This window comes from Somniosus microcephalus, chromosome 7, assembly GCF_052327205.1.
Source record: "Somniosus microcephalus isolate GS21.2 chromosome 7, FLI_Smic_1.0, whole genome shotgun sequence".
Taxonomy (NCBI): Eukaryota; Metazoa; Chordata; class Chondrichthyes; order Squaliformes; family Somniosidae; genus Somniosus; species Somniosus microcephalus.
In genome coordinates this window covers 8966451-8993794 of record NC_140993.1, presented here as the reverse complement: position 1 = coordinate 8993794, position 27344 = coordinate 8966451, and the positions used below count along the sequence as shown (strand labels likewise).

Sequence of the window (27344 nt, the reverse complement as noted above, 5' to 3'; positions counted from 1 at the left end):
GATTAGGCTGGAGAGCTCTTTGGCGGCCGGCGCGGACACGATGGGCCAAATGGCCTCCTTCTGTGCTGTAAACTTCTATGATTCTATGGAAACCTATGTAAGATGATCCCAAAGACGTTGGAGTCTCTAAAACCACCGTGAACATGGGCCAACGACACAAGTTGCTACACTGAGAGAGCCCCGGGGCAGGAGCCTGTCCCAGCGTAAGCTGCAGGTACACTCGGCATTCCATACCTTATATGGAAGAAAACTCAAGCACAGGCGGGTGTCGTGTGTCGGAGCGGCGATGGTGCAGTCAGTGAAGGGGGAGGGGAACGCTCGTGGGGAGAAGTTCTTTTGCTAGCAGAGAGCAATCACCAGCCACTTCACGAGCACAGGAACATAAGTCGGCCATTCGGTCCCTCGAGCCTGTTCCGCCATTCAATGGCTGACCTGCACCTTAACTCCATTTACCCGCCTTGACTCCATAATCCCTCACCCAACCAAAACCTACCAACCTCAGTCTTGAACGCTCCAATTGACCCCCGGCCTCAACAGCTTTTTGGGGGGCGAGAGTTCCAGATTTCCACCACCCTTTGTGTGAAGAAGTGCTTCCTGACATCACCCCTGAACGGCCTGGCTCTAACTTTAAGGTTCTGCCCCCTTGTTCTGGACTCCCCCCACCAGAAGAAATAGTTTTTCTCTCTCTCTACCTGATCAAGTCCCTTTAATCATCTTAAACACCTTGATTAGATCACCCCTTAATCTTCTAAACTCGAGGGAATACAAGCCCAGTCTGTGCGACCTGTCCTCGGAATTTAACCCTTTTAGCCCTGGTATCACTCTGGTGAATAAGAACATAAGAAATAGGAGCAGGAGTAGGCCAATCGGCCCCTCGAGCCTGCTCCACCATTCAATAAGATCATGGCTGATCTGATCCTAACCTCAAATCTTCTATCACTCTCCATCCCACCCGAACCCATGTGATCTCCCGGGAGAGGCAAAAAACCAGATAAAAAACCCAATGGCCAATTTAGGAGAACAAATCTGGGAAATTCCTCTCCGACCCATCTCGGCGATCGAAACTCGTCCAGGAGATCACTCTGTCCCTATATTTTCTACAGTACTTACCTTCTGTAAAGGCGATCTCCACCCCAGCCAGGAACAGGAATAAAACCATCTCCTGAAATCTAACACAGAATTAGAACACAAGAAGTAGGAGCAGAACCAGGCTACACGGCCCCTGGGCCCGCTCCGCTACCCACAGGGCCATGACCATTCCGAACCTAGACTCATGCCCAATTTCCTGCCCGCTCCCCGTAACCCTTAATTCCCTTTACTTCTAGGAAACTATCTATTTCTGTTTTAAATTTATTTAATGATGTAGCTTCCACAGCTTTCTGGGGCAGCAAATTCCACAAACCTACCACCCTCTGAGTGAAGAAGTTTCTCCTCATCTCAGTTTTGAAAGAGCAGCCCCTTATTCTAAGATTATGCCCCCTAGTTCTAGTTTCACCCATCATTGGGAACATCCTCACCGCATCCACCCGATCAAGCCCCTTCACAATCTTATATGTTTCAATAAGATCGCCTCTCATTCTTCTGAACTCCAATGAGTAGAGTCCCAATCTACTCAACCTCTCCTCATATGACCACCCCCTCATCCCCGGGATTAACCGAGTGAACCTTCTTTGTACTGACTCGAGAGCAAGTATGTCTTTTCTTAAGTATGGACACCAAAACTGTACGCAGTATTCTAGGTGTGGTCTCACCAATACCTTGTACAACTGCAGCAATACCTCCCTGTTTTTCTATTCTATTCCCCTAGCAATCTGCGCTGCTCACCCTCCAAGGCCGATATATCCGTCCTGAGGTGCGGGGCTCAGGACTGAACGCAGTGACTGCAGACGGGCTCTAACCAGAGCTGTGTACAGCTGAAGCATCACTTCCACTCCTTTGTATTCCCGCCCCCGAGATAAAGGCCAACATTCCATTAGCCTGTTTGATTGCTTTCTGTACATGTCTGCTGGCGAGAGATTCTCGTGGGGATTTTTGTTGTTGTTTCCAACTGGAGGTGACGCACTCACCTGAATCAGCCTGAAATGAGGGCTCATTTTCGGTAGATGCTGGATTTCTCAATCCATGCGTTCTGCGAGCAAAGCCTCAGAGAATCGGCCCTGAGCTGTCAACGCAGACCCTGTGGTAGGTGACAAACATTGTTGAGATGCTGGTGTTCCGATTGTAGAGTTGCTGGCGCTCTTGACCCAGTAGGACACTTCCTGCTGTCGAACCACATTAGTCAGATGCTCTGACTGACTAATGGAGATCGTCAGCAGGAAGTGTTCCATTGGGAGCAACTCTCCAATCGGAACGCCAGCATCTCGACAAGGTTCATCACCTCCAGAAGGGTTTGTGTTGACACTGAACCTTAAATCAGGAGCTTGGCTTGTAGTTGAGTGTGTAATCTCCAAGCTGAGTTGTGTTTTTAAATCAAATATAAACAAGGAACCATGGATAACATTACAGATTTGGCATATTTGCATGTATATGTATGTGTGTGTGCGTGTCTGTATGTGCATAGGAACATAGGAACAGTAGGAGGCCATTCAGCCCCTCGAGCCTGTTCCGCCATTCAATTAGATCACGGCTTATCTGTATCTAAACTCCATCTACCCGCCTTGGTTCCGTATCCCTTAATACCCTTACCCAACAAAAATCTTTCAATCCCAGTTTTGACATTTTAAATTGACCCCCAGCCTCAACAGCTTTTTGGGGGAGAGTTCCAGATTTCCACCACCCTTTGTGTGAAGAAGTGCTTCCTGACATCACTCCTGAACAGCCTGGCTCTAATTCTGCCCCCTTGTTCTGGACTCCCCCCACCAGAGGAAATAGTTTCTCTCTATCTAACCTATCAAATCCTTTAATCATCTTAAACACCTCGATTAGATCACCCCTTAATCTACCCTAGCAAGAGGAGCAAGGGCACAGAATGTACTCTGGGTGGGGGACTTCAATGTCCATGACCAAGAGTGGCTCGGTGGCACCACTACTGACCGAGCTGGCCGAGTCCTGAAGAACATCGCTGCCAGTCTTGGCCTACGGCAAGTGGTGAGAGAACCAACACGAGAGAAAAACCTACTTGACCTCGTCCTCACCAATCTACCTGTCGCAGATGCATCTGCCCATGACAGCATTGGTAGCAGTGACCACCGCACAGTCATTGTGGAGACGAAGTCCCGTCTTCACACTGAGGACACCCTTCATCGTGTTGTGTGGCACTACCACCGTGCTAAATGGGATAGACTCAGAACAGATCTAGCAGCTCAAAACTGGGCATCCATGAGCCAGCTGTGGGCCATCAGCAGCAGCAGAATTATATTCCACCACAATCTGTAACCTCGGGGCCCGGCATATCCCTCACTCTACCATTACCATCAAGCCAGGGGACCAACCCTGGTTCAATAAGGAGTGTAGAAGAGCATGCCAGGAGCAGCACCAGGCGTACCTAAAAATGAGGTGCCAATCTGGGGGAGCTGCTACACAGGACTACATACATGCTAAAAAGCAGAAGCAGCATGTTATAGACAGAGCAAAGTGATCCCACAACCAACAAATCAGATCAAAGCTCTGCAGTCCTGCTACATCTAGTCATGAAGGGTGGTAGACCATTAAGCAACTAACGGGAGGAGGAGGTTCCATGAATATATATTTTTTTATTCGATTTTATGGGATGTGGGTGTCGCTGGCAAGGCCAGCATTTATTGCCCATCCCTAATTGCCCTTGAGAAGGTGGTGGTGAGCTGCCTTCTTGAACCGCTGCAGTCCGTGTGGTGAAGGTACTCCCACAGTGCTGTTAGGGAGGGAGTTCCAGGATTTTGACCCAGCGACGATGAAGGGTCGCCGATATATTTCCAAGTCAGGATGGTGTGTGAGGTGGAGGGGAACGTGGAGGTGGTGGTGTTCCCATGCTCCTGCTGCCCTTGTCCTTCTAGGTGGAAGAGGTCGCGGGTTTGGGAGATGCTGTTGAAGAAGCCTTGGCGAGTTGCTGCAGTGCATCTTATAGATGGTACACACTGCAGCCACGGTACGCTGGTGGTGGAGGGAGTGAATGTTTAAGGTGGTGGATGGGGTGCCAATGAAGTGGGCTGCTTTGTCCTGGATGGTGCCTTGAGTGTTGTTGGAGCTGCACTCATCCAGGCAAGTGGAGAGTATTCCATCACACTCCTGACTTGTGCCTTGTAGATGGTGGCAATTAGGGATGGGCAATACATGCTGGCCTTCCCAGCGATGCCCACGTCCTCAATGATGGTGGAGCCCAGCACATGAGTGCAAAAGACAAGGCTGAAGCATTTGCAACCATCTTCTGCCAGAAGTGCCGAGTGGATGATCCATATCGGCCTCCTCCTGAGGTCCCCACCATCACAGAAGCCAGTCTTCAGCCAATTAGATTCACTCCACGTGATATCAAGAAATGGCTGAGCGCACTGGATACAGCAAAGACTATGGGCCCCGACAACATCTCGACTATCGTGCTGAAGGCTTGTGCTCCAGAACTAGCCGCACCTCCAGCCAAGCTGTTCCAGTACATTCACAACACTGGCATCTACCCGACAATGTGGAAAACTGCCCAGGTATGTCCTGTCCACAACCTCCAGGCCTCGTTACAGCCTTGGTCCAAACATGGACAAAGGAGTTGAATTCCAGAGGTGAGGTGAGAGTGACTGTCCTTGACATCAAGGCAGCAATTGACCGAGTGTGACATCAAGGAGCCCTAGTAGAACTGAAGGCAATGGGAATCGAGGGTAAATGCTCCACTAGCTGGAGTCATACCTAACACAAAGGAAGATAGTTGTGGTGGTTGGAGGATAATCATCACAGCCCCAGGACATCGCTGCAGGAGTTCCTCAGGGCAGTGTCCTAGACCCAACCATCATCAATGTCCTTCCCTCCATCATAAGGTCAGAAATGGGGATGTTCGCTGATGACTGCACAGTGTTCAGCACCATTCGCAACTCCTCAGATAATGAAGCAGTCCATGTCCGCATGCAGCAAGACCTGGACGACATTCAGGCTTGGGCTGATAAGTGGCAGGTAACATTCGCGCCACACAAGTGCCAGGCAATGACTATCTCCAACAAGCGAGCGTCTAGCCACCGCCCCTTGACATTCAACGGCATTACCATCGCCGAATCCCCCACCATCAACATCCTGGGCATCACCATTGACCAGAAACTTAACTGGACCAGCCACATAAATACTGTGGCAACAAGAGCAGGTCAGAGGTTCGGTATTCTGTCGTGAGTGTCTCACCTCCTGACTCCCGAAAGCCTTTCCACCATCTACAAGGCACAAGTAAGGAGTGTGATGGAATACTCTCCACTTGCCTGGATGAGTGCAGCTCCAACAACACTCAAGAAGCTCGACACCATCCAGGACAAAGCAGCCTGCTTGATTGGCACCCCATCCACCACCTTAAACATTCACTCCCTCCACCACCGGCGCACCGTGGCTGCAGTGTGTACCATCTACAAGATGCACTGCAGCAACTCGCCAAGGCTTCTTCGGCAGCACCTCCCAAACCTGCGACCTCTTCCACCTAGAAGGACAAAAGCAGCAGACGAATGGGAACACCACCACCTCCAAGTTCCCCTCCAGGTCACACACCATCCTGACTTGGAAATATATCGGCCGATCCTTCATCGTCGCTGGGTCAAAATCCTGGAACTCCCTCCCTAACAGCACTGTGGGAGTACCTTCACCACACGGACTGCAGCGGTTCAAGAAGGCGGCTCACCACCACCTTCTCAAGGGTAACTAGGAATGGACAATAAATGCCGGCCTTGCCAGCGACGCCCACAGCCCATGAACAAATTTTTAAAAATCCTTTAATCATCTTAGACACCTCGATCAGATCACCCCTTAATCTTCTAAACTCGAGGGAACACAAGCCCAGTCTGTGCAACCTGTCCTCATGCTGGTGAATCTGCGCTGCCCCCTCCAAGGCCAGTATATCCGTCCTGAGGTGCGGGGCTCAGAACTGAACCCAGTGACTGCAGACAGGGTCGAACCAGAGCTGTCTACAGGTGAAGCATCACTCCCTCCCCTTTGTATTCCAGCCCTGAGATAAAGGCCAACATTCCATTGGCCTGTAAAATTATTTTTTTGCACCTGTCCACCAGCTTCTGGTGATTTTTGTATTTGGATTCTTCAATCTCTCGGCTCCCCCACAGTTCCTGCTTCTCACCATTTAGAAAATTCTCTGATCGATCTTTCTTAGGTCCAAAGTGGATGACATCACCATTTGCCACGGTTTTGTCCTCTCACTTAGAATATCACAGTCGTTTGTGTACATGTGTGTGTTTGAGTCCGTGTGCATGCATGTACATGCGTGTAGGTGTGATTGAGAGTGCATGTACATGAGGGTGTGAGCGTGTGTGAATGTGAGTGAGTGTGTGAGAGTGTGTGTGGGGTGAGTGTGAGTGCGGTGAGTGTGTGTGCGAGTGTGTGTGTGGGGTGAGTGTGTGTGTGGTGAGTGTGTGTGAGTGTGTGAGAGTGTGTTTGTGTGTGGGGTGAGTGTGTGTGAGTGTGTGTGTGTGTGTGTGTGTGTGTGGGGTGAGTTTGTGTGAGTGTGTGTGAGTGTGAGTGGGGCGAGTGTGAGTGTGTGTGGGGTGAGTGTGAGTGCGGTGAGTGTGTGAGCGAGTGTGAGTGCGGCGAGTGTGAGTGAGTGCGAGTGTGAGTGTGTGTGTGAGTGTGAGTGGGGTGAGTGTGAGTGCGGTGAGTCTGAGTGTGTGTGCGAGTGTGAGTGTGTGTGAGTGTGAGTGGGGTGAGTGTGAGTGGGGTGAGTGTGAGTCCGGTGAGTGTGTGTGTGAGTGGGGTGAGTGTGAGTGCGGTGAGTGTGAGTGTGTGTGTGAGTGTGTGTGGGGTGCGTGTGTGGGGTGAGTGTGTGTGAGTGTGTGTGGGGTGAGTGTGTGTGGGGTGAATGTGTGTGTGTGAGTGTGAGTGGGGGGGTTACAGTTTGTGTCAAACACTGTAGTAAATGGTGACGGTCTCGCTGATGGAGTTGTGAGCTGTCGTGTGGAATGTGTGGACAGAATCGCAGTGTTCTGGGAAGAGCCTTGTCTCCCTCTCCCTCCAGATTCCCCAGAAAATAAACTTCTCCCCGCGAACGTTCCCCTCCCCCTTCACTGACTGCACCGTCGCCGCTCCGACACACGGCACCCTCCTGTGCCTGCGTTTTCTTCCATATAAGGTATGGAATGCCGAGTGTACCTGCAGCTTACGCTGGGGCAGGCTCCTGCCCCGGGGCTCTCTCCGTCTGTCGACTCGCCTTCCCATCTCACTGACTCATTTCTGTAAAGAAATCTGTGAAATTATAAACTGATGTCAGTAAATATCACCATGAAGCTGTCGGATTATTGTAAAAAACCCAACTGGTTCACTCATTTCCTTCAGGGAAGGAAACCTGTCGTCCTTACCCTGGCCTATATGTGACTCCAGACCCCCAGCAATGTGGCTGACTCTTTGCCCTCTGAAATGGCCCAGCAAGTCACTCAGTTGTACCAAAACCAGGGCAACCAGGAAAGGGCAATAAATGTTGGTCTTGCTCACCACGCCCACGTCCCACGTCCCGGATGTGAATAACAACACACAGCTCCAACTGATGTTGCCAGAACTGGGGAATGTTAGCTATGAGCAAAGATTGGAGAGGCTGGGGTTGTTTCCTTTGGAACAGAGGAGGCTGAGGGGAGACCTTATTGAGGTGTATAAAGTAATGAGGGGCCTAGATAGAGTGGATAGGAAGGACCTGTTCCCCTTAGCAGAGGGGTCAATAACCAGGGGGCATAGATTTAAAGTAATTGGTGGAAGGATTAGAGGGGAGTTGAGGGGAACTTTCTTCACCCAGAGGGTGGTGGGGGTCTGGAACTCACTGCCTGAAAGGGTGGGAGAGGCAGAAACCCTCATCACATTTAGAAAGTACTTGGATGTGCACGTGAAGTGCCGTAACCTACAGGGCTACAGACCAAGAGCTGGGAACTGGGATTAGGCTGGATCGCTCTTTGTCGGCTGGCACAGACACGATGGGCCGAATGGCCTCCTTCTGTGCTGTAATTTTCTATGATTCTATGACTCTAATAATAACTCACGTAACCTGACCTGCAACACCAGGTCTTACGATCCAGCGGTTAAATGTCATTCCTAACGTAGAATTACAAAGAATTTACAGCACAGGAAAAGGCCATTCGGCCCAATGGGCCCGTGCCGGTGTTTATGCTCTACACGAACCTCCTCCCACCGCTCTTCATCTCAGCCCATCAACATTTCCAACCATGGGAATGATAACTCAGAAATCCAAGAATCCATCGGCCCAATGGTGGGGCATTTCACTGTAAGGGCAGGCAAAAGATTTATAGAAATCCGACAGGACTTCTTCAAAACTCAACTTGTTAATGAAGTATCTGCGTGTCAGCCGTGGCTCAGTGGGCAGCACCCTCGTCTCCGAGTCAGAAGGTTGTGGGTTCAAGTCCTGCTCCAGAGACTTGAACACAAAAATCCAGGCTGACATTCCAGTGCAGTGCTGAGGGAGCGCTGCACTGTCGGAGGGGCAGTACTGAGGGAGCGCCGCACTGTTGGAGGGGCAGTACTGAGGGAGCGCCGCACTGTCGGAGGGGCAGTACTGAGGGAGCGCCGCACTGTTGGAGGGGCAGTACTGAGGGAGCGCCGCACTGTCGGAGGGGCAGTACTGAGGGAGCGCCGCACTGTCGGAGGGGCAGTACTGAGGGAGCGCCGCACTGTCGGAGAGTCAGTACTGAGGGAGCGCCGCACTGTCGGGGGGGCAGTACTGAGGGAGCGCCGCACTGTCGGAGGGGCAGTACTGAGGGAGCGCCGCACTGTCGGAGGGGCAGTACTGAGGGAGCACCGCACTGTCGGAGGGGCAGTACTGAGGGAGCGCCGCACTGTCGGAGGGGTAGTACTGAGGGAGTGCCGCACTGTCAGAGGGGTAGTACTGAGGGAGTGCCGCAGTGTCAGAGGGGCAATACTGAGGGAGCGCTGCACTGTCGGAGGGGTAGTACTGAGGGAGTGCCGCACTGTCAGAGGGGCAGTACTGAGGGAGCTCCGCACTGTCGGAGAGTCAGTACTGAGGGAGCGCTGCACTGTCAGAGAGTCAGTACTGAGGGAGCTCCGCACTGTCGGAGGGGCAGTACTGAGGGAGTGCCGCACTGTCGGAGGGGTAGTACTGAGGGAGTGCCGCACTGTCGGAGGGGCAGTACTGAGGGCGCGCCGCACTGTCTGAGGGGCAGTACTGAGGGAGCGCCGCGCTGTCTGAGGGGCAGTACTGAGGGAGCTCCGCACTATCGGAGAGTCAGTACTGAGGGAGCGCCGCACTGTCGGGGAGTTAGTACTGAGGGAGCGCCGCACTGTCGGATGGGCAGTACTGAGGGAGCACTGCACTGTTGGAGGGGCAGTACTGAGGGAGCGCCGCACTGTCGGAGAGTCAGTACTGAGGGAGTGCCGCACTGTCGGAGAGTCAGTACTGAGGGAGCGCTGCACTGTCGGAGAGTCAGTACTGAGGGAGCGCCGCACTGTCGGATGGGCAGTACTGAGGGAGCACTGCACTGTTGGAGGGGCAGCACTGAGGGAGCGCTGCACTGTCGGAGGGGCAGTACTGAGGGAGTGCCTCCCTGTCGGAGGGGCAGTACTGAGGGAGCGCCGCACTGTCGGAGGGGCAGTACTGAGGGAGCGCCGCACTGTCAGAGGGGCAGTACTGAGGGAGCGCCGCACTGTCGGAGGGGCAGTACTGAGGGAGCGCCGCACTGTCGGAGAGTCAGTACTGAGGGAGCGCCGCACTGTTGGAGGGGCAGTACAGAGGGAGCGCCGCACTGTCGGAGAGTCAGTACTGAGGGAGTGCCGCACTGTCGGAGGGGCAGTACAGAGGGAGCGCCGCACTGTCGGAGGGGCAGTACTGAGGGAGCGCCGCACTGTCGGAGGGACAGTACTGAGGGAGTGCTGCACTGTCGGAGGGGCAGTACTGAGGGAGTGCTGCACTGTCGGAGGGGCAGTACTGAGGGAGTGCTGCACTGTCGGAGGGGCAGTACTGAGGGAGTGCCGCACTGTCGGAGGGGCAGTACTGAGGGAGCGCCGCACTGTCGGAGGGACAGTACTGAGGGAGCGCCGCACTGTCGGAGGGACAGTACTGAGGGAGTGCTGCACTGTCGGAGGGGCAGTACTGAGGGAGCGCTGCACTGTCGGATGGGGTCGTCTTTCGGATGAGACGTTAAACTGAGGCCCCGTCTGCCCTCTCACTTAGAATATGGGCAATTTGATAGATATTTCTGATCATTGGTAAATGATCGCACAGCGTTATTCAAAGAAGAGCAGGGGCAATTCTCCCTGGTGTCCGTTACTGGAACCGATGGTCTGGTGATGATCACATTGCTGTTTGTGGGACTTTGCTGTGTGCAGATTGGCTTCTGCATTTCATATATTACAAAAAGTTCAGTATTAGCTGAAAAGCCCTTTGAGACATCCTGAGGTCAGCTTAAAACTCCGTAGTTACTGAGATGGCTTTAAAATTCTGGGTCTGTCTACTTTGGAAATGCTAAGCGTACGGGCAAATAATTGTCAAATTAACCAGAGGGGGAGATGAGGAGAATGTTCTTTACGCAGCGAATGGTTGTGATCTGGAACGTGCTGCCTGAAAGGGTGGTGGAAGCAGATTCAATAAGAACTTTCAAAAAGGAGAATTGGATAAATACTTGAAAAGGAAAAATTTGCAGGACTGTGGGGGAAGAGCAGAGGGGAGTGGGACTGATTGGAGAGCTCGTTCAAAGAGCCGGCACAGGCACGATGGGCCGAATGGCCTCTTTCTGTGCTCTATGATTCTAGACGCTTAAAATAATGAACATCAACAACTCCCATTTATTTAGCGCCTTTAACGTAGTAAAACGTCCCAGGGCGCTTCACAGGAGCGATTATCAAACAAACTTTGACACCGAGCCACATAAGGAGATATTAAGACAGGTGACCAAAAGCTTGGCCAAAGAGGGAGGTTTTAAGGAGCGATTTAAAGGGGAGAGAGGAGGAGAGGTTTAGGGAGGGAATTCCAGAGCTTAGGGCCCAGGCAGCCGAAGGCACGGCCGCCAATGGTGGAGCGATGGATAGCGGGGATGGACAAGGGGCCAGAATTGGAGGAGCGCCGAGATCTCGGGGTGGGGGGGCGGTTTGTAGGGACTAGACTGTGTTCATATTGACTGATTATTTCAATTAGACAGATTAAGGAGGACCAGAGGTCGTGCCTATAAGTTACACAAGGGTTGAATTAGGGTAGATGTCAGGAGAGGGTAGTAGACCGTAGGTGACTCCGGTCCCACACCAACGTGTTTGACTCCCAACTGCCCTCTGAAGAGGCCGTGCAAGCCCCTCAGTCCCAGCAAACTGCGACAAACACGGACTGCAGCGGTTCAAGAAGGCGGCTCACCACCATCTCCTCAAGGGGCGATTAGGGATGGGCAATAAATGCCGGCCTTGCCAGCAACGCCCTCATCCCGAGAGTGAATGACAAAGAAAGAGTTCTATTTGCTCGTGCGAGAGGCAGTCGCTCGACCCCACGCCCTGTTTTAACTTTGTTGTTGTGATCTAAACAGGGGGTGACTCCCTGGGACTGGAGGATCCCGATGAAAGCCAGCTAGGTGCTTGCTGTAAGCCTGTCCCTTTAAATACCAAGGTGTGGCTGAGAAAGCTCTGCAGGTTAATGACCAAATAAGGTAAATTCACTGCAGCCTGCGATGTCAGAGAGAGGAATGTGTGTGGTTCAACCCTTGGTGTGCTGGTAGCTTTTCATCATGGTGTTCCCATTGTACTGAGGCTCCCTGCTCCTCCCCTCCTCTCCTTGAGGGGCTGACACGTAAAAGAAAGACTTGCATTCCTTTGGCGCCTTTCACGACCACCGGACGTTCCAAAGCGCTTTACAGCCAATGAAGTACTTTTGGAGTGTAGTCACTGTTGTAATGTAGGAAACATGGCAGCCAATTTTAAAAAAATATTCGTTCATGGGATGTAGGCGTCGCTGGCATTTATTGCCCATCCCTAATTGCCCTCGAGAAGGTGGTGGTGAGCCGCCTTCTTGAACCGCTGCAGTCCGTGTGGTGAAGGTGCTCCCACAGTGCTGTTTGGGAGGGAGTTCCAGGATTTTGACCCAGCGACGATGAAGGATCAGTGATATATTTCCAAGTCAGGGTGGTGTGTGACTTGGAGGGGAACTTGGAGGTGGTGGTGTTCCCATGCACCTGCTGCCCTTGTTCTTCTAGGTGGAAGAGTTCGCGGGTTTGGGAGGTGCTGCCGAAGAAGCCTGGGCGAGTTGCTGCAGTGCATCTTATAGATGGTACACACTGCAGCCACGGTGCGCCAGTGGTGGAGGGAGTGAATGTTTAAGGTGGTGGATGGGGTGCCAATCAAGCGGGTTGCTTTGTCCTGGATGGTGTCGAGCTTCTTGAGTGTTGTTGGAGCTGCAACTCATCCAGGCAAGTGGAGAGTATTCCATCACACTCCTTACTTGTGCCTTGTAGATGGTGGAAAGGCTTTGGGGAGTCAGGAGGTGAGACACTCGCCGCAGAATACCCAGCCTCTGACCTGCTCTTGTTGCCACTGTATTTATGTGGCTGGTCCAGTTAAGTTTCTGGTCAATGGTGACCCCCAGGATGTTGATGGTGGGGGATTCGGCTATAGTAATGCCGTTGAATGTCAAGGGCGGTGGTTGGACTCTCGCTTGTTGGAGAAAGTCATTGCCTGGCACTTTAGTGGCGCGAATGTTACCTGCCACTTATCAGCCCAAGCCTGACTGTCGTCCAGGTCTTGTTGCATGTGGGCATGGACTGCTTCATTATCTGAGGAGTTGTGAATGGCACGGAACAATTTGAACACAGCAAGCTCCCACAAACAGCAATGTAATAATGATCAGATAATCTGTTTGTAGTGACATTGATTGAGGGATAAATATTGCCCAGGACACTGGGGATAACTCCCCTGCTCTTCTTCAAAATAATGCCATGGGATCTTTTACGTCCACCTGAGAGAGCAGACAGGGCCTCAGTTCAACGTCTCATCTGAAAGACGGCCCCTCCGACAGTGCAGCGCTCCCTCAGTACTGCCCCTCCGACAGTGCAGCGCTCCCTCAGTACTGCCCCTCCGACAGTGCGGCGCTCCCTCAGTACTGCCCCTCCGACAGTGCAGCGCTCCCTCAGTACTGCCCCTCCGACAGTGCGGCGCTCCCTCAGTACTGCCCCTCTGACAGTGCAGCACTCCCTCAGTACTGCCCCTCCGAGAGTGCAGCACTCCCTCAGTACTGCCCCTCCGACAGTGCGGCGCTCCCTCAGTACTGCCCCTCCGACAGTGCGGCGCTCCCTCAGTACTGCCCCTCCGACAGTGCAGCGCTCCCTCAGTACTGCCCCTCCGACAGTGCGGCGCTCCCTCAGTACTGCCCCTCTGACAGTGCAGCACTCCCTCAGTACTGCCCCTCCGAGAGTGCAGCACTCCCTCAGTACTGCCCCTCCGACAGTGCGGCGCTCCCTCAGTACTGCCCCTCCAACAGTGCAGCGCTCCCTCAGTACTGCCCCTCCGACAGTGCGGCGCTCCCTCAGTACTGCCCCTCCGACAGTGCGGCGCTCCCTCAGTAATGCCCCTCTGACAGTGCAGCACTCCCTCAGTACTGCCCCTCCGAGAGTGCAGCACTCCCTCAGTACTGCCCCTCCGACAGTGCAGCGCTCCCTCAGTACCGCCCCTCCGACAGTGCAGCGCTCCCTCAGTACCGCCCCTCTGACAGTGCAGCGCTCCCTCAGTACTGCCCCTCCGACAGTGCGGCGCTCCCTCAGTACTGCCCCTCCGACAGTACAGCACTCCCTCAGTACTGTCCCTCCGACAGTGTGGCGCTCCTTCAGTACCGCCCCTCCGACAATGCAGCACTCCCGCAGTACTGTCCCTCCGGCAGTGTGGCGCTCCCTCAGTACTGTCCCTCCGACAGTGCAGCACTCCCTCAGTACTGTCCCACCGACAGTGCGGCGCTCCCTCAGTACTGCCCCTCTGACAGTGCAGCACTCCCTCAGTACTGCCCCTCCGAGAGTGCAGCACTCCCTCAGTACCGCCCCTCCGACAGTGCAGCGCTCCCTCAGTACCGCCCCTCCGACAGTGCAGCGCTCCCTCAGTACCGTCCCTCCGACAGTGCAGCGCTCCCTCAGTACTGTCCCTCCGACAGTGCAGCACTCCCACAGTACTGTCCCTCCGACAGTGCGGCGCTCCCTCAGTACCGCCCCTCCGACAGTGCGGCACTCCCGCAGTACTGTCCCTCCGACAGTGCGGTGCTCCTTCAGTACCGCCCCTCCGACAGTGCAGCACTCCCGCAGTACTGTCCCTCCGGCAGTGCGGCGCTCCCTCAGTACTGTTCCTCCGACAGTGCAGCACTCCCACAGTACTGCCCCTCCGACAGTGCAGCACTCCCTCAGTACCGCCCCTCCGACAGTGCGGCACTCCCGCAGTACTGTCCCTCCGACAGTGCGGCGCTCCTTCAGTACCGCCCGTCCGACAGTGCAGCACTCCCGCAGTACTGTCCCTCCGGCAGTGCGGCGCTCCCTCAGTACTGTTCCTCCGACAGTGCAGCACTCCCTCAGTACTGCCCCTCCGACAGTGCAGCACTCCCTCAGTACTGTCCCTCCGGCAGTGCGGCGCTCCCTCAGTACTGCCCCTCCGACAGTGCGGCACTCCCGCAGTACTGTCCCTCCGACAGTGCGGCGCTCCCTCAGTACTGTCCCTCCGACAGTGCAGCACTCCCTCAGCACTGCCCCTCCGACAGTGCAGCCTTCCCTCAGTACTGCACTGGGAGTGTCAGCCTAGATTTTTGTGCTAAGTCTCTGGAGTGGGACTTGAACCCACAACCTTCAACCTTTCCATCGCTCCACCATTGGTGAGGGTGCTACCCACTGAGCCACTGGCTGGGTACATGGGCATTTTTGAACCCCACCAGGAATCTAGCATGAGTAGTTATTTCTTTCTTGAGAGCCTAGATGGCGAATATTGCTAGGCTATTCGACCAATCGAGGGACACACTTTCCAGCAGGGTTTGCTGGATTGCGGTCAACAGCCCTGCGATCTATTTCCCCCTCACTCGCTCTGGGTGACTGGGCTCCTCTCCAGGCCCACCTGCAGCTTGCCTTGTCTGAGTTAACTGAACACAAAATGGAGATCAAAGCTCGGACCTTCCGGTCCACATGTGTCAGACAGTTGAGGTGGGGTCTGGTCTCCTGCTTCAAGTCCCATTCTTCCATCATCCCTTGTGGGCTCGCTGACCTACATTGGCTCCTGGTTAAGCAATGCCTCGATTTGAAAATTCAAATCCCTCCATGACCTCACCCCTTCCTATCTCTGTAATCTCCTCCAACCCTACATCCCTCGCCCATCCCTATCTCTGTAACTTCCTCCAGCCCTACACACCTCACCCCTCCCTATCTCTGTAACCTCCTCCAGCCCTACACCCCTCACCCCTCCCTATCTCTGTAACCTCCTCCAGCCCTAGACCCCTCACCCCTCCCTATCTCTGTAACCTCCCCCAGCCCTACACCCCTCACCCCTTCCTATCTCTGTAACCTCCTCCAACCCTACATCCCTCGCCCCTCCCTATCTCTGTAACCTCCTCCAGCCCTACACCCCTCACCCCTCCCTATCTCTGTAACCTCCTCCAGCCCTACACCCCTCACCCCTTCCTATCTCTGTAACCTCCCCCAGCCCTACACCCCTCGCCCCTCCGTATCTCTGTAACCTCCTACACCCCTCGCCCCACCCTATCTCTGTAACCTCCCCCAGCCCTAGACCCCTCGCCCCTCCATATCTCTGTAACCTCCTACACCCCTCGCCCCACCCTATCTCTGTAACCTCCCCCAGCCCTAGACCCCTCCCTATCTCTGTAACCTCCTCCAGCCCTACACCCCTCACCCCTCCGTATCTCTGTAACCTCCTACACCCCTCGCCCCACCCTATCTCTGTAACCTCCCCCAGCCCTAGACCCCTCCCTATCTCTGTAACCTCCTCCAGCCCTACAACCAATCTTCCCTCTTAATTATTTTGGCTCGCGTGGTCCCTTTAACGGGCTGCACGGGCCATTCAAAATTCCGCGCATGCGCACTTTCTCCTTCTGTGGCTCGGTGTCAAACGTTGTTCGAAAGCGTTCCTGTGAAACACCTTGGGACGTTTTACTACGTATGTTCTTATGTACTACGTTTTAGGCGCTATATGAATACAAGTTGTTGTTGCTCTGTATCCTGGGGAATGGTTACCGAGCCTGAGCCATCACCTGAGAAGGAGGGAAATGGTTAAATCTGACGGCGAATATTAATTCATACTGAAAATAATTAACAAAAGGAGGCAAAAGTTTATGTTTCAAAGTGTGAATAATGCCAAGAAGTTAAAAATAAATTGAATGATTGGGTTGTCTCCCTTGGTCTGAACTCCGCCCCCTGAGCCACAGTGGCTGGTTTTGGCTCCGCCCCCTAAATCTCATTGGTGGGCTGACTCATGTGATAGGAATGTGGGTGGAGTCTGGTGCTCTATAAGGGGTGAGGTGGGGCCACTGTCTTGTGTATGTGCAGTTTGGGATCAGGAGTTGGATTGCATTCTCTGTCAGAAGGTAGAGGGAGACTGGCTTTCATTTGGTGACTAGTTGGCCTGAAATGTGTTGTGTGTTCTTGTGTCCCTATTAATGGGTTTTTCCTGTCTCTGTTTCAGTCACTTCCCACAGATTCTAAGCTATGGCAGATGATGAGATTGCAGCTCTGGTGGTGGACAATGGCTCTGGGATGTGTAAGGCTGGGTTTGCGGGGGATGATGCCCCCAGGGCTGTGTTCCCCTCCATCGTGGGGCGGCCCCGTCACCAGGTGAGTCCTTCAGTGAAAAGTGTTGACCTGTTTAGTGTACGGAGAGAGGGCAATGACCTAGTTCTGGAGCAACTCCTTCTCTCTGTCAAAAGATTTGGATGCAGGCTTTGTTAAACTGCTTGCTTGAAGGCCTGGGATTGATTTCTCCTGTCTGGAGCTGTTCTGATGAGCCTTCTGCCAGAATGAAGCCTGCTCCGTGTGGTGGGAGGAGTGACAACCAAAAACTCCCATTCCTACTGGGGGAGGAGAGAAGCTGTGTAACACTGGCGGCACACTATGTTACAGCTTGCCATGAACAGAGGGACAACCAGTAAACTAAGACAAGAGTGTATATATAAACAAGGCGAAAATATATTTATAAACTCAGGGATATACCTGTTTATACACTGTATGAATGGAACCGCGTTTATGTGTTCAACCATAAATGTATTTTGATGCTTTGGCAACATAAGATGTACCTTATCATGCCAATAAAGCGATTTGTATTATTGTATTGTATTGAGTGGTGTGGGGGGGAGAGAAGTGAGTGCGGTTGCTAACTCTCTGGCCAACTTCAGTTGTACCATTTGGTGATGGGAGCCCTGTGTTTTGCTGGGTGTTGGATTTGATTGTTCTGTGCATCAAATGTGAGGAGTGTTTACAGGAAGGATGTGATTGTGAGGGTACAGAGGAGATTTACGAGTATGTTGCCTGGGCTGGGGAATTTTAGCTGTGAGGAAAGATTGGATAGACTGGGGTTGTTTTCTTTGGAACAGAGGAGGCTGCGGGGAGATTTAATTGAGGTGTATAAAATTGAGGGGCTGAGAGAGTGTGGCTAGGAAGGACCTATTTCCCTTAGCAGAGAGATCAGTAACTGGGGGGCACAGATTTAAAGTAGTTGGTAGAAGGATTAGAGGAGCGTTAAACTTTTTTCACCCAGAGGGTGGCAGGGGTCTGGGAGGGTGGTCGAGGCAGAAACCCTCAGTACATTTAAAAAGTACTTGTACTTGGATAGGCACTTGAAGTGCCGTAACCTACAGGGCTACGGACCAAGAGCTGGAAAATGGGTCCAGCTGGAGAGCTTTGTCGGCCGGCACGGACAAGATGGGCAGAGTGGCCTCCTTCTGTACTGTAAATTTCTGATTGTTTCCAGGATGATATTCTGGTCTTGCTGTGGCAGGGATTTGATTGAACCTTGCTGCAATGTAAGTGTGGTTTTTTTAAAGGTTGTATGATAAAGGAATCAAGTTGGCCCACTGCCGTGTCAATAGATGCCACGGTAGCAAAAACTGGCTGTTTCACGATGACATGGCTGCAGCAAAGCTGGCTGGTGGCCAGGGTGTCTGAATCACCTCGGACCCCCCCCTCCAGGTTTCCATCCCTGACCCCTCTGCAATGTTTAGATGCTGACCCTTTCTGCTCTGCTGTTGTGCTCCTTGTTCCAACCTCCCTTCCCCTGGACTCATCCCAGAAAGACCAGAGGTGCTATCGCTGTGTACCTCTGTCATTGACGCTGCTCCCTCACCGCTGCCACATTTCAACTAAATCCTATTGCTTTCAGTTATTCCCAGGATCTGGGCGTCGCTGGTAATACTGTCATTTATTGGCCATCCCTAGTTGATGTGTCACGGGTCAGACTGGGTAAGGACGGCCGGTTTCATTCCCTAAAGATGGGTTCTGAATGACAATCCGAACCCAACAGCTTCCTGGGGTGGATGGGAAGTAGAAAGAGGATTTTCTCTTTTGGCAGTGCTCAGAATGTGGAGACAATCGGTCTGGTTGTACATGGAAACTTGTTTGTTTTTTAATTAAGAAACAGTCTCTGGTGCTTTAATGTCAGGTGATGTGGTTAGCACTCATGTATTTGGCATCGAATCTCTCTGCACAGAAGGGGGCCCATCGTGCCTGTGCTGCCTTGCTTTTTTGTTTATGCTCTATTTAGTGTCCACCTTGTGTAACATTGAACTGTGGAGATACAATGGCTGGTTTGATCACTGCTTGAGGTATTGGAGTTACAATGAAAACTGCTCCTGTGCTCGAGGGGAGGGGAAATTGAGTTGAGCCTCCAGCGACATCCTGTTGGTGGGCATTGTTCAAGAGCCGGGTTGGGCTGTGGTTAAGTATTTTGTCACTTGCTGTGGGAACTTCACGTGGGTGAAGTAGGGTGCTATACCCACCCATGGAACTCTGTATAGAAAAGACTTTCATTTATATAGTGCCTTTCATGGCCTCCCGCTGTCTCAAAAATGTTTGTGGTATTTGGTTGGGGGAAGTGTTTGGATGAGACCTTTTATCACCTCTCCCAATATCCTAGAATACTTTGCACCTTGGTGTCAAGGCCAACACAGCAGCCATTCTGTACAGAGCAAATCCCACAAATCAGTGTGATGAATGATGGTTCATTTTGTTGCCTCCTTTATTGGAGAGGTGGAAGATTGAACCTCGGCAGCTGAGAATCTCCCGCCCTCCTTCGCCAGTCCCACAAATGGGCAATGAATGCTGGCCTTGCCAGCGACTCCCACAGCCTGACCATGAAGAAGTCTCTTGCTTTGTGTGTGGGGAGTGGCTTAATTCTCAATCCCTGTATTTTAACCATCAGACCATTCAAGGCTGGAGACAATAAACTTGCTTGTCAGCTCCTTAAGCCTCACCCCACCCAGTGCCTTGATCACTCTGATCTTGCAGTAAGCTCTGCAGAAGAGCATCGCAGTTCCTGTTGCAATGGAATTTGAGCCAACACCCAGATCTGGGCTTGCACCATCCACAGTGAGGGAGGAAAACTTCAATCCTCCTAATCTGGTCGCCATAGGGATCCTGATGTTCATAGAATCGTAGAATGATACAGCACAGAAGGAGGCCGGCTCTTTGGCTCAGCTATTCAATTAATCTCTCCTCTGCTCTTTCCCCATAGCCCAACAAATTTTTTCTCCTTGTATTTATCCAATTCCACTTTGAAAGTTACTGTCGCATCTGCTTCCACTGCCCTTTCAGGCAGCGCATTCCAGATCAAACTCGCTGCATTTATATAACTTAAAAATAAAAAAAAAATTGGCTGAGGGGGGTCGATGACCAGAGGGCACAGAAGGTCATTAGCAGAACCAGTGGTGATTTGAGAAAACCTTGTGCAACGTGTGGAAGGGATGGTGGCTACAGATTCAATAGTAGTGACCTCCTCCTGTGTATAATTCTGAGTAAAGCTCCTCTAACTCCTGATGGCATGTTTCATCTTTTGCTTTATTCCCCATTCTAGGGTGTGATGGTGGGAATGGGTCAGAAGGACAGTTATGTTGGTGATGAAGCCCAGAGCAAGAGAGGGATTCTGACCCTGAAGTACCCCATCGAGCATGGGATTGTGACCAACTGGGATGACATGGAGAAGATCTGGCACCACACCTTCTACAATGAGCTGCGAGTGGCCCCAGAGGAGCATCCTGTTCTCCTCACAGAGGCACCTCTCAACCCCAAAGCCAACCGGGAGAAGATGACCCAGATCATGTTTGAGACCTTCAACACGCCAGCCATGTATGTTGCCATTCAAGCTGTGCTGTCCTTGTACGCCTCTGGCCGCACAACTGGCATTGTGCTAGATTCTGGTGATGGTGTGTCCCACACTGTGCCAATCTATGAAGGGTACGCCTTGCCTCATGCCATCCTGCGAGTAGACCTGGCTGGCCGGGATCTCACTGACTACTTGATGAAGATCCTGACTGAACGTGGGTACTCCTTCACAACCACAGCTGAGAGGGAGATCGTGCGTGACATCAAGGAGAAACTTTCCTATGTGGCCTTAGATTTTGAATCTGAGATGCAGACGGCTAGCTCTTCCTCATCCTTAGAGAAAAGTTACGAGCTCCCTGATGGCCAAGTCATCACCATCGGCAATGAGCGTTTCAGGTGCTCAGAAACCCTCTTCCAACCCTCCTTCATTGGGATGGAATCTTGTGGGCTCCATGAGACCTGTTTCAACAGCATCATGAAATGTGATGTAGACATTAGGAAGGATCTGTATGCTAACACTGTCTTGTCTGGTGGTTCCACCATGTTCCCAGGTATCGCTGATCGGATGCAGAAGGAAATCACAGCCTTGGCTCCGAGCTCAATGAAGATTAAGATCATTGCTCCGCCCGAGAGGAAGTATTCAGTGTGGATCGGAGGATCCATCTTGGCTTCTCTCTCCACCTTCCAGCAAATGTGGATCAGTAAGCAGGAGTACGATGAGTCTGGGCCCTCCATAGTCCATCGCAAGTGCTTCTAATGTGCTGTAGGGCTCAGAACTGATTTGGGCTTGACTAATTAATTTATACCTGAAATGTCACTTTAATTTCTCAGCAGATGCTGGCTGACTGGCTGATATCAATCGCAGGCAAAGGCCCAAAACGCAAATGTTATCAGTTTTGACTTTCTTATGGTCTCCAATGTTGGCTTTGGTACAAGAAGAGTTGAAGAACGGAATTCTTTACTTTGACCCTAGAATGTTTTATTGGGAGGTAGTCCTGAGGTTCCTGGGAGAAATGTTCAGGTTTTACACCCCCCCCCCCCCCCCCCCCCCTTCTATCCTGGTAAATTGAAAAACGACCAAGGTCCATCTAGTTTGCCCTCAACCATCCTGGTAGTCTTGATGATGGGAGTTGGAGAAAAGTTCAAGGTTTGAATTCTGCAGATCCCATTGGGTTTGTGGCCTTGAGGTCCCAAATCTCCCCTTGAGCAGGTCCACTGTTCCTGGATGGTTTCCAGTCTGAACCTTTGCTACAGTAATCTTGTATGTATTTGAGTATCTTGCTTTTTGTGAGGCTTCATATTGAATGTCTATCCCTTCTGAGAAGTTGCTGGTGTGATGGTAGTAGCTTGTGATGGGAGATTGGGGCTTTTAACTGGTTTATGGGGAATGGTGAGAAGGTTTATCTCCTGAACTGTTTGCTCCCTACCTCTACTGAGGTTCCTTGGTGTTAATAACTTAATGTGTTGTAAACAATGTCTTGTATTTTCCACCTGCCCAGTTATTGCACAACATTCTGGAACTGTGAATGGAACTGTGAATAAAATGTATTTGGACAGTCATTTGTGTATAACTGCCATCAATGAATGAATGCTGAGAGTGCATGACCCTTTTTCCATAAGAACATAATAGGAATCGGCCCTAGCGCCTGCTCTGCCATTCTATAAGATCATGGCTGATCCAATCTTGGCCACCACGCCCCTTTCCCGCACTCTCTCCCCGTACCCCTCGACTCCCTTGTAGTTCAAATATCTCAATCTCCGCCTTCAATATATTCAATGACTCCGCCTCCACAGCTCTCTGGGGAAGAGAATTCCAAAGATTCATGACCCTCTGAAAAATTCCTCCTCCTCTGTCTTAAATGGGTGACCCCTTATTCTGAAACTATGCCCCCTAGTTCTGGAGACCCCCATGAGGGGAAACATCTTCTCTGCATCTACCTAATTGAGTCCCCTTAGTATCTTATGTTTCAATAAGATCACCCCTCATTCTTAACTCCAACGAGTATAGGTTCAACCTTTCCTCAAGACAGCCCTTCCATCCCAGGAATCAACCTAGTGAACCTTCTCTGAACTGCCTCCAATTTCTTCCTTTAAATAAGGAGACCAAAACTGTACGCAGTACTCTAGGTGTGGTCTCTCACCAGCGCCCTGTACAGTTGTATCAAGACTTCCCTACTTTTATGTTCCATTCCCTTTGCAATAAAGGCCAACATTCCACTAGCCTTCCTAATTACTTGCTGTACCTGCATGCTAACTTTGTTTCATGTACTAGATCCCTCTGTACTGTAGCATTTTGTAGTCTCTCCATTTAAATAATTTGCTTTTTCATTCTTCCAAAGTGGATAACCTTATTTTCCCACATTATACTCCATCTGCCAATTTTTTGCCCCCTCACTTAGCCTGTCTATATCCCTTTGCAGATTCTGTGTCCTCCTCAACTTGCTAAACCCACCTATCTTTGTATCATCAGCAAATTTGGCTACATTACACTCGGTCCCTTCATCCAAGTCATTAATATAGATTGTAAATAGTTGAAGCCCCAGCACTGATCCCTGTGGCACCCCACTAGTAACTGGTTGCCAACTGGAAAATGACCCATTCATCCTGCCTTTGTTAGTTAACCAATCCCCTATCCATATCAAAATATTATTCCCCAACCCTGGGAGCGCTTATCTTCTGCATTAACCTTTCGTGCGGCACCTTATCGAATGCCTTCTGGAAATCCAAATACACTACATCTACTGGTTCCCCTTTATCCACCCTGCTTGTTACATTCTCAAAGAACTCTAGCAAATTTGTCAAACATGATTTCCCTTTCATAAACCATGTCAAATCAAAACAACTTTTATTGTTAGTGCACAAGTGCAGTACAACGAAATGTAGGCTTGCGGCTCCCGCGCGTACATTTGGATTAAGACATTTAAACATTCAACATACATTTGGCTTGTAGTGTATTAACATAAATATAACCATAATAAAGTGCATTGGCAGATGTGCAGGCTTTAGAGTTTATTTGTGGAGTTCAGTAGGATGACAGCCCTGGGAAAGAAGCTGTTCCTAAATCTGGTCGTACGGGTGCGAATGCATCTGTAGCGCCTCCCAGATGGCAGGAGGGCGAACAGACTGCGGCTGGGGTGGGTAGGGTCTTCGATGATGGACCGTGACCTCCGTAGACAGCGTTTCTGGTATGTGTGCTCTATGGTTGGTAGCTGGGTGCCGGTAATGCGTTGGGCAGTTTTGACTACCCACTGCAGGGCTTTCCGGTCATAGTAGCTACAGCTGCCATACCATACTGTGATACAGTTTGTCAGGATGCTCTCTATAGTGCAGCGGTAAAAGTTAGAGAGGATCAGGGGTGACCGGTTACATCCCTTCAGCCTCCTTAGGAAATATAGGCGCTGCTGGGCCTTCTTCACCAGAGAGGAGGTGTTGAGGGACGAGGAGAGGGCTTCCGTGATGTGGACTCCGAGGAACTTAAAGCTGTCCACCCTTTCCACCACCGCCCCATTGATGTGGATGGGGGTGTGACTTCAGCCTTTGGACTTCCTGAAGTCCACAATGATTTCTTTGGTTTTCTTGGTGTTAAGGGCCAGGTTGTTATCGGCGCACCACTTCACGAGATGCTGGACCTCCTCCCTGTAGGCTGACTCATAGTTGTTGGTGATCTGGCCTACTACCGTGGTGTCATCCGCAAACTTGATGATGGTGTTGGAACCATTAACAGCTACACAGTCGTGGGTGAAGAGGGAGTAGAGGAGGGGGCTCAGCACACATCCTTGTGGGGCCCCCGTGTTCAGGGTCAGGGGGGGGAGGTGTGGTTACCTAATTTGACAGACTGGGGTCTGTTTGTTAGGAAGTCCAGGGTCCAGTTGCAGAGGGAAATGTTCAGGCCAAGAGTTTGGAGTTTGGTGGCCAGCTTGTTGGGGACGATAGTGTTGAATGCTGAGCTGTAGTCTATGAACAGCATTCTGATGTAGGTCTCTTTACCATCTAGGTGATTCAGTGCCGAGTGTAGAGCAGTTGTGATTGCATCCTCCGTTGATCTGTTTGCACGATAGGCAAACTGGTGTTGGTCAAGAGAGGCGGGAACACTGGCTTTGATGTGGGCTAAGACCAGTCTCTCGAAACACTTCATTATAATGGGTGTGAGTGCGACAGGTCGATAGTCGTTCAGGCACGTCACAGCCGTTTGTTTTGGCACAGGAATAATGGTAGCGGTCTTGAAGCATGTAGGGACTACTGCCTGGGCCAATGACAGATTGAAGATGGCGGTGAAGACATCAGCCAGCTGATCAGCACATTCCTGCTTGATTGTTGACTGCTTGATTGTCTTATGATTTTCTAAATTTCCTGCTATTACCTCCTTAATAATGGACTCCCAATGGCAGGTGTTAGGCTAACTGGCCTATAGTTTCCTGCTTTCTGTCTCCTTTCTTGAATAGGGGAGTTACATTTACAGTTCTCCAATCCGCTGGGACCTCTCCAGAATCCAGGGAATTTTGGTAGATTACAACCAACGTATCCACTATCTCTGCAGCCACTTTTAAGACCATAGAACCTTACAGTACAGAAGGAGGCCATTCAGCCCATCCTGCCTGTGCCGGGTCTTTGCAAGAGCTCTCCAATTAGTCCCACTCTTTCCCCATAGCCCTGCAAATTTCTCTTTTTTTCAAGTATTTATCCAATTCCCTTTTTGAAAGTTGTTATTGAATCTGCTCCCGCGGCGCTCTCAGTACTGTCCCTCCAACAGTGCAGCACTCCGACAGTGCGGCGTTCCCTCAGTACTGGCCCACGGACAGTGCAGCGCTCCCTCAGTACTGGCCCACGGACAGTGCAGCGCTCCCTCAGTACTGCCCCTCCGACAGTGCGGCGTTCCCTCAGTACTGCCCCACCGACAGTGCAGCGCTCCCTCAGTACTGCCCCTCTGGCAGTGCAGCGCTCCCTCAGTACTGGCCCACGGACAGTGCAGCACTCCCTCAGTACTGCCCCTCTGACAGTGCAGCACTCCCTCAGTACTGCCCCTCTGGCAGTGCAGCGCTCCCTCAGTACTGGCCCACGGACAGTGCAGCACTCCCTCAGTACTGCCCCTCTGACAGTGCAGCACTCCCTCAGTACTGCCCCTCTGGCAGTGCAGCGCTCCCTCAGTACTGGCCCACGGACAGTGCAGCGCTCCCTCAGTACTGCCCCTCCGACAGTGCAGCGCTCCCTCAGTACTGCCCCTCTGACAGTGCAGCGCTCCCTCAGAACTGCCCCTCCGACAATGCAGCGCTCCCTCACTACAGTTCCTCCGACAGTGCAGCGCTCCCTCAGTACTGCCCCTCCGACAGTGCAGCGCTCCCTCGGTACTGTCCCTCCGACAGTGCAGCGCTCCCTCAGTACTGCCCCTCCCACAGTGCAGCGCTCCCTCAGTACTGCCCCTCTGGCAGTGCAGCGCTCCCTCAGTACTGGCCCACGGACAGTGCAGCGCTCCCTCAGTACTGCCCCTCCCACAGTGCAGCGCTCCCTCAGTACTGCCCCTCTGGCAGTGCAGCGCTCCCTCAGTACTGGCCCACGGACAGTGCAGCGCTCCCTCAGTACTGCCTCTCTGACAGTGCAGCGCTCCCTCAGAACTGCCCCTCCGACAGTGCAGCGCTCCCTCACTACAGTTCCTCCGACAGTGCAGCGCTCCCTCAGTACTGCCCCTCCGACAGTGCAGCGCTCCCTCGGTACTGTCCCTCCGACAGTGCAGCGCTCCCTCAGTACTGCCCCTCCCACAGTGCAGCGCTCCCTCAGTACTGCCCCTCTGGCAGTGCAGCGCTCCTTCAGTACTGCCCCTCTGGCAGTGCAGCGCTCCTTCAGTACTGCCCCTCTGGCAGTGCAGCGCTCCCTCAGTACTGCCCCACGGACAGTGCGGCGCTCCCTCAGTACTGTCCCTCCGACAGTGCAGCACTCCCTCTGTACTGTCCCTCCTGTAATGCATGTACCTTTAAGGGGAGAACTACTTTTTACAGCTCCTGTATACTGTAGTACCGGCAGTGACCACACCTGTATATAAACCGTGAGTAGTGATCTGTACAGTTAGTTCTAGAGTAACCATCATTCAGTAAACACCTGTTGAATCGTTCCCTGCAGTCTGTTGTCTGATTATTGAAGGACACAACATTAAGATGCACGGACATAACATTGGCGACGAGCAGATTCGAAACTACCTGCAACTCTGCATCACCTCCCAGGGATTCGCTCCTGGAGAACAGTGGAAGAAGATCGAGTCCAGAAGCACGGGCGTCGACCACGGGCAACCGCCCAGTCATCCTTCGGAGATTTGAGCATCGCAGAGGAGGCTGTCGAGAGCCAGGCTTGGCTTTCCAGTCACGGTGGTCCAGCGAAACGGGCTGGCAACAGGTACTGCGCAGACCCTTCCCGGACAGTGACGGGCTGGAGCCCGACCGAGCGGCACAGAAAAAGGCCGAGCAGCGTCAACGGGGGAGAGAGAGAGGGCAGAGCGCACAGGGCGCAGCCGGTGTTCAGGACCGAGCGGCGTCAATGGGGGAGAGAGGCGAGAGAGAGCAGAGCGCAGCCGGTGTTCAAGGGCCGAGCAGCGTCAACGGGGGAGAGAGGCGCGCAGGAAAACGCGCAGAGCGCAGCCGGTGTTCAAGAGCCGAGCAGCGTCAACGGGGGAGAGAGGCGCGCAGGAAAATGCGAGGCGCTGCCATTGCCACGAGGACCGCAGAGAGCGGCGTTGGCAGCAGCGCAGGAGCATCGCATGAAACCCACAGGGCGTCGCCATTTGCCACGAGGACCGTCGAGTGCGGCGTTGGCAGCAGCACGGGAGACGCCATTTTAAGCCGCAGCGGGGAAGAAAGGAAAGCGCGGGAGACGCCATTTTAAGCCGCAGCGGGGAAGAAAGGAAAGCGCGGGAGACGCCATTTTAAGCCAGTCTAACCACACCCAAAAATGCCGAAGAGTGGCAGTATCACAGCGTTCGACAATGAAGTC

General features: G+C 52.4%; 2 protein-coding genes across 3 annotated transcripts in view; one reads left to right on the top strand and one right to left on the bottom strand.

Moving 5' to 3' along the window:
* The window catches only part of asic1c (acid-sensing (proton-gated) ion channel 1c), a 537225-nt gene that overhangs the window by 216133 nt on the left and 293748 nt on the right, over positions 1–27344 (bottom strand). The window lies entirely within an intron of this gene.
* LOC147114493 (actin, non-muscle 6.2-like) lies at positions 16539–21929 on the top strand. The gene is made up of 3 exons (XM_085992202.1): positions 16539–16645; positions 16744–16892; positions 20122–21929. Exons 2-3 carry the CDS (start codon positions 16767–16769, stop codon positions 21124–21126), a joined length of 1131 nt encoding a protein of 376 aa, XP_085848328.1. The 5' UTR covers positions 16539–16645; positions 16744–16766; the 3' UTR covers positions 21127–21929.

What these genes read in the sequence shown, in the direction of transcription:
- LOC147114493 (XM_085992202.1), top strand. Translation starts at nt 16,767, where the DNA reads ATGGCAGATGATGAGATTGCAGCTCTGGTGGTGGACAATGGCTCTGGG. An exon ending in TGGGGCGGCCCCGTCACCAG is followed by an intron (nt 16,893 to 20,121) that starts GTGAGTCCTTCA and finishes TCCCCATTCTAG; the next exon opens with GGTGTGATGGTGGGAATGGG.